At 34.0% G+C, this 4432-nt stretch overlaps 1 protein-coding gene across 1 annotated transcript; it reads right to left on the bottom strand.

Moving 5' to 3' along the window:
• Nucleotides 1–3082: 3082 nt before the first annotated feature.
• LOC130721408 (flowering-promoting factor 1-like protein 2) lies at nucleotides 3083–3896 on the bottom strand. The gene has a single exon (XM_057572209.1). It carries the CDS (start codon nucleotides 3692–3694, stop codon nucleotides 3350–3352), a length of 345 nt encoding a protein of 114 aa, XP_057428192.1. The 5' UTR covers nucleotides 3695–3896; the 3' UTR covers nucleotides 3083–3349.
• Between the last annotated feature and the right edge of the window lie 536 nt (nucleotides 3897–4432).

Below are 4432 nucleotides of genomic sequence, written 5' to 3'. Positions count from 1 at the left end.
GTATCTTGCATTTTAAGTAATTGAAGAAAATTCTAAGTGTAAGTTGCATGATTAGCCTTATATGAGCATAAAATTAGTTGTAACTTTAAAAAGTGTTGAAAGAAAAATTTGGGCATGAATTGGGGCCTATAGCCGAGAGCAATGTAGAGGAAAATAGAAGAGAAAGTTTCTTGAATTCATGTAGAAACATGCTTAGGGATGATCTTGGACAATTGCATGATTTATATGCTTAGATGTGTTGTTGGAGCATTAGGATACTTGTTTAGAAAATAAATAACTTGAAATTGTTATTTTGGTTAATTGTCTTTTTGGCTAAGTTATATGTTGTTGGGTGAGTAAAAGTATCCTTAGATCCTAGGAAACCTTGTCTTGAACTTGTTAGTTGTTATGAGGTTGAGAGTTGTTTAGTGACTAAGTTAAGTTACGCTTTGCTTAAGGTTCGGGGAACTTGAGCGTGGAGTAGTTGCATCAAGAGGAAAACATCCGAAGAAACATCTAAGGTGAGGGCAATTTTTCGGTTATTAACTATATGAAACTTGTTAATATAATTGTGTGCTTGATTGCTTATGATGAGTGATGGCTTGAAGCATGTTTTATTGATATATTTCTTGATATTGAAGCATGGTTAAGTGTTTAAAATGCATGCTTAAAGTGCTACCATGATCAAATTTTATGATCAGCATTTGTTGGTGTCAATTGTATGATTGTGAAGATTTATTTTGGTAATAGGAAACATGGGATGCCCATAAAGATATCAGACATCATCAAATGACATATAGATTATAGATACATTGAGATTTATGAGAGACTTGATCATTTTCTTCCAATCCTCACAATCTCCATTTAAGGTATGAAATTTTATTTTTGATGTTATTGTGTCTATTAATTGAATTGTAACTTTAGTTTTTTATAATTTTTAATTTCTGGGATACTTATAACTTAAGTTGTAGCTCTTTTAGTGAAGATGAACGGATGAAATAAGGGAAGAGAGTGATCTTCCTATGTTTACCAAATTTATTGTCATTTGTGTGACTAGTTGGCTGTAGTATTTTCTGGGAGCATGCTATTGTAGCATCTATACTTTTCTGGTTATCTATAATTGAACTAAGAAGTTTATCTTATGCTTTCAACATTTGCATGCATGTTTGGTTTGAAATTTGGGTAAGTTGTTTTAGTATAGAGAATGCACCTACGTTATGTGTTATTCTATTCATGTCAGTATCTTATTAGCTTTTTTTCATCACTTCGTTACATTTAACTTCATGATTTTTATTTGGTGCTATTTAGTTTTTTTACTGTTTCCTAATAATTGCAATGCAAAGTTGTTTCCTTTTTGTGACCGGAGTGAGTGGAAGAATGAAAAACTGAGTTTAATTACCAAATATTGCGGCAGTTACAAACCGTTGTGAATCATTTTAGCATTTTGCGGCGGTTCAACCGCCGCAGAATAGAGGCGGTTTCAACCGCGCCTATATTCCTACGGCGGTTACTCCAACAATTGGTCAAAACCATCGTAGAATGCCTTCGACATTCGTAACTGTGGCACTTCGGCAAGCGCCTCAACATACCAACCGCCGCAAGTTGCTCACATAGCCTCCGTAAAATGCTAATTTTTTTGTAGTGTGAGGATAAAATTCTTCCTTCCCTCAGTTTTGTATATATATCGACGAATTGTATCCCTTTTAAGTTAAATACACAAGTAACTCGAAAGACATTTAATATATAATATACATTAATAATGGTTCAACTATGGTTCAATTGAAATTTGACTATTAAACCTTAAACCGATGTCTCACTCGATTTAATTATGGATTTGATTTTAAAAACATTGTCTATTTGTCTTTAATGTGCCCAAGTTTAATAGGTGAGACATAGAAATGAAAACAGAATTTGGATCCGGTTAGCATGTATGATGTATCATGTATGTAAGTGATTGGCTGCGGGATTCTTTGTCACTTGGTCAACCCTTCTTAACATCCTATTGTACGTACGTGTAGTTTGTTTGTATTTCTCCCTTTCACATTCTGATTTGGTGACAGAATCCTTGGGCTGAGGTTATCCACTGAGCTCGTGCACTATGAGTATGAGGTTTTGGTTTCTCACACCCAGATTCTGATGCCCATGTGGGGAACCCCAAATTATCTCACTCACACCTCTTTAAGCTTTAGAGAAACTCAACTTGTACGTGTTACGCCGCTATTCTACAAATTAAGTTCACAACTGTTTATTTATTTTATTTTTAAAAATCTTTTGAACAGCTAAAAAGAATGAATAAATATTAGCATTGAAAAAAATCTAATTACAGTACACCTCTATTATGGTCCAAAAGAATACCTAATAATATGTGGCTTACTATTTACATGGGTTGAGTTGAGAATCTAAACTTTAACCAAATCACTTGCTTATGGAACAAAGTATTAAACTATTATAACACTTCATTTGGTCAAATAAAGCATTTTTGCTGTTAAGTGATCCAAATAAAGGGTGAAACAAAAGTTTATGAAATTGTCCCAAAATAAAAATTAGATTCCTTGTTTTGTGTTTTTCTTCTCTGAAAAAAATAAATAAGAAATTGGGAGTTGAGAATACTATTTTTTAATATTTTTAACAATTTTTTATTTTTTACACAACTTGATCAAATTACCTCTGATTCTCTGAAATACCTCTTACCAAATCCGTCATAAGCACAATATTCAAGTAAAAGAATTTTATGAAAATTTTATGTAGATAAATATTGATCAAAGAAATTTTTTTTTTTACATCGGAAAGATAAATTGCACCCGTCAGGAAGTGATCCCTGAATCTCCTCTACGCAAAATATATGTAAATTCCCTTTCCCAAGTTGGTGTATAGTAACCAACACATTTAATTAACAAAAAAAATCACTTCTTCTCAGAAAGTTTTGGGTTTGATTTTCATTGCAGATGTAAGAGCTGTATTAGTGGACAATCCGTAAACACGTATGCAAATGATATATGATTTTAGAGACATGTCTTACCAGTTGCGGTGACGTCCAAAAGCCAAATCCACCCAAATTTTTATCAGCCCAAAAAAAGTTGGTATATATTTAGTAGACCACATAGATCAGAAATCCACGCAATGCATAGACTGAGGTTATTAGAAATCAATACTTACTATATATGTTACATAGCACCCCAAGCACATGTACACTAGTCATGCATCAGCAAGATGCATAATCTAAACTTATTTTCCCTTATGAAGAGAAAGCAAAAGAACCCAACAAGTTCACTAGAGTTTCCACAAACTCTAGATATATATAGAAGCACACCAGCATGAGATAAAAAAAGTGAAAAAAGAAAAATCTCCCCGGCACCGAAAATCGAAATGATCAAGACACACTCACTTGCCTGACATGGAAGACATTGGGGTTCTTCATGACAATATCATACATATTGACGGAGCTGAACTTAGAGAAATCTCTTGGGAGAGAGATTAGGTCAATGGAGCAGTGCTTGTGGAATTGGTACAAGTCAGGATCTCCTTCATAGTACCTCTCCCACCCTAACCCAATCAAGATTCGCTCCAGAAAAGTGTAGGAATTCACCACTTCCCCTGTTGGCAAGTAAACCAACACCTTTCTCTTTGAACCTTGCCTTGCTTCTGAGCCCTCTGCTTGAGGGTTCTCAACCAACTGCATTACCCCATTATTCCTAAAAAACCAAACTCCAGACATCTTTTATTATAACTAAACGATGCGGGCTTTCAGAATTTGATGGGTGTTTTTGAGTTTGTGGGTCTGCTTCTTGAGGGTTTGTTTATGTTTGTGATTTGGAGAAGCAAAAGATGGGCATGGAGAAAGGATGAGAGGGAAAGAAATTAAGTGATAGAGGGGTTTTGGTTGTTGTTGTGTTTGTTGAGGAATGCAAGGGGTGAGAGAGGGTATATATACGTGTCAAAAGGGGAAGAGGGCAAAATAAAACAAAAGAAAAATACTCTTGGAAGTGGAAGAGTTAAAAGTTGGGTTATGATAGAGCATGTTGGCATAGAATCTAGATAGGTGGGGCCTAAGGTCTTTATTTTTTCTTAAGAATGTGACTACATATGGGGTGCCGGCTCTAGGGAACAAGAACTAGCCATGGGGTTTAGTTTGAGAGTATCTTTGTGGTTTAATCTTTTGTGATGTGTAGCCTTTTAATACATTAAATCCATTTATTTTTTAGTAGTGTTATTACGTAGACATCAAATAGTTCAGACACGTTACTTGTATTTAATCTTTCTTATGATTAATTTCTTATTACATAACATTATATATTTTATATTATTCCTGAATAATAGCTCAAGTGAGAAAAATGTCGAAAGGTCTCGGGTTCAAATCCTAAGGATGACTAACTTACTGACATTACTAACATTTACCATAAAAACAATTATATTCCACATTCATTACTTATATTTTTTTTTTCTTTTCAATTGG

The sequence above is a fragment of the Lotus japonicus genome, chromosome 5 (assembly GCF_012489685.1).
Source record: "Lotus japonicus ecotype B-129 chromosome 5, LjGifu_v1.2".
In the NCBI taxonomy this organism is placed as follows: domain Eukaryota; kingdom Viridiplantae; phylum Streptophyta; class Magnoliopsida; order Fabales; family Fabaceae; genus Lotus; species Lotus japonicus.
Note: the sequence above shows the minus strand (reverse complement) of the source record. Positions and strands in the feature narration are given on the sequence as shown.